The sequence below is a fragment of the Amphimedon queenslandica genome, unplaced genomic scaffold (genome assembly GCF_000090795.2).
Source record: "Amphimedon queenslandica unplaced genomic scaffold, v1.1 AMPQUscaffold_11709, whole genome shotgun sequence".
NCBI classification, from domain to species: domain Eukaryota; kingdom Metazoa; phylum Porifera; class Demospongiae; order Haplosclerida; family Niphatidae; genus Amphimedon; species Amphimedon queenslandica.
Genome location: NW_003548049.1, coordinates 1,019 through 2,853, shown reverse-complemented (window position 1 = coordinate 2,853; position 1,835 = coordinate 1,019). Strand labels below are relative to the sequence as shown.

The following is a 1,835-nucleotide window of genomic DNA, read 5'->3' as shown; positions in this document are numbered from 1 at the left end:
TCTACTGTACTGCTGGTTCATTGGACAAGCAAGTCAAGCAGCTCCTTGAAGCTGTGAATGCACACACACATATACATGCACTTGTACTTTTTTTATTGTTTTCAGTATTGTTATGCTACATTTGTCTGACTTAATGGACATGAGTTCCAATCACAACAACAGCAGTGTCCATATGCATACACTGTTTGATTGTGTTTACCTTCAATTGTATAGCTTCCAGTCCCAAAAGGTGGACAGGCTAATAACAACAATGGATACACCATACACACTGAGAGCAACACATTTGAAGGATCTTTATGAAACCATTACTATGAAGACACTAGCCAAAAATGAGAGACTTGATATCCTGTTAACATTGAAAGCCACTGTTAGGGTAAGGAGGGAGAAGGGAGAGCATGTGTAACTATAAAAACTTCTCCAGGAGCATAACTGTAAGCTAACAAGAGAGATAGTTGAACTGGTTGATAGAGAAGCTGATTTGTTAGTGAGGGACACCAAACCATCAGCTCTTATGGGTATGTCATTCAGTATTGGTTCATGTGACTATTTGGTGCATCAGGTTTGAGGAAAAGAATTGCTACCTTATTCCAACTACACCTCTACTACAACCTAAAGAAAGAATCATTGTAGTTAGACAACACCCACAGGAACAACAACAGCAACAATTAGCTGTAGACTCTAACCACATATGCATAAACAATACTGCTATTTTTCTTTACTGTGGAGTGTTGTAATCATCAATAATACTATATTATGCATGTACTATAACTGTATTGATACTTTAAGCAAACTATATGTACATGTACATGTATATAGTAGAGGAGTCCCTTTATAAATGATGTGTGTGATTAGCTATCATTAGTTGTGGAAATGAAGCGTAAAATGTACTCAGTACTAGTGGTTGCTGTCTTCTTGTTGAGTGTCAGTGAAGTTATTAGTCAATGTCCACCTTCCTCAGGTAAGACACTGGATGTGTATAATAACAACTGTATAGGTTTTTATAGGTATCTACCTGATGCATAATGGAAACTGTTATCCTAATGGATCATATTTTTATGATGCTAATATTACAGGAGCCAGTAACAGTATCATGTGTGTGTTACCTGATACTGATCTGACTGATGGAGAGTGGGTTAATGTTACTAGTGAATCATCAGTTAACTGCAGTACTAATCCTCTTCATTGTAATGAGGTATCTTCACCTAATGCTAACATAAGTCTCTACATTGATAGAGGCATTAAACCATTTGATGATGGCTGGTACAAGTGTTGTCTACCCACTGATTGTTCAGATCCTAACACTACCATCATCTTTGCTAATATATTCAGTAAGTGTTTTCATTAAACTAGTACACACTGTCACTTTGTTACTGATTTACTGTAGGATGGGTACAGATTGAAAATATTACAGTTGACCTTCCTTCAGATAAAACAACTCTACCTCAAACATACACACTACATGCCATTAAAATTGGTCAAACTGATCACAGTTCTTTTTTACATGCTGCCAATTGGTACTATGAGTCTGGTAGGGACAGTACTAAACTCTGCACTGGATATAGGGCCTCATACAGTTGTACATTTATGTATGTTGATGGAATGTCAGTAGGTTATGGTAATGGAAGGTGGGACTATATTCTAAATGTTACTTGGAATGGAGAAATTATTAATAGTGGAGTGCTGAGTCAAAAAAACAACAATGGGGATCATGTATTTAGATTCTATTTAGATTTTGGTCATATCAATGACAACCCAGTAAAAAGAAATAGAGACATTTTTGTAACAGGTAAAAGTAGCAATAAAATGACTATATTATTTTTTATAGTACCAGCAAC

At 36.0% G+C, this 1,835-nt stretch overlaps 1 protein-coding gene across 1 annotated transcript; it reads left to right on the top strand.

The window, feature by feature from the left end:
* Positions 1-89: 89 nt before the first annotated feature.
* LOC109589005 (IQ and ubiquitin-like domain-containing protein) lies at positions 90-630 on the top strand. Its single transcript, XM_020005127.1, has 3 exons — positions 90-373; positions 422-515; positions 560-630. Exons 1-3 carry the CDS (start codon positions 113-115, stop codon positions 628-630), a joined length of 426 nt encoding a protein of 141 aa, XP_019860686.1. The 5' UTR covers positions 90-112.
* The last annotated feature ends 1,205 nt before the right edge of the window (positions 631-1,835 follow it).

What these genes read in the sequence shown, in the direction of transcription:
- LOC109589005 (XM_020005127.1), top strand. Translation starts at nt 113, where the DNA reads ATGCTACATTTGTCTGACTTAATGGACATGAGTTCCAATCACAACAAC. An exon ending in CATTGAAAGCCACTGTTAGG is followed by an intron (nt 374 to 421) that starts GTAAGGAGGGAG and finishes AAACTTCTCCAG; the next exon opens with GAGCATAACTGTAAGCTAAC. An exon ending in CAAACCATCAGCTCTTATGG is followed by an intron (nt 516 to 559) that starts GTATGTCATTCA and finishes TTGGTGCATCAG; the next exon opens with GTTTGAGGAAAAGAATTGCT.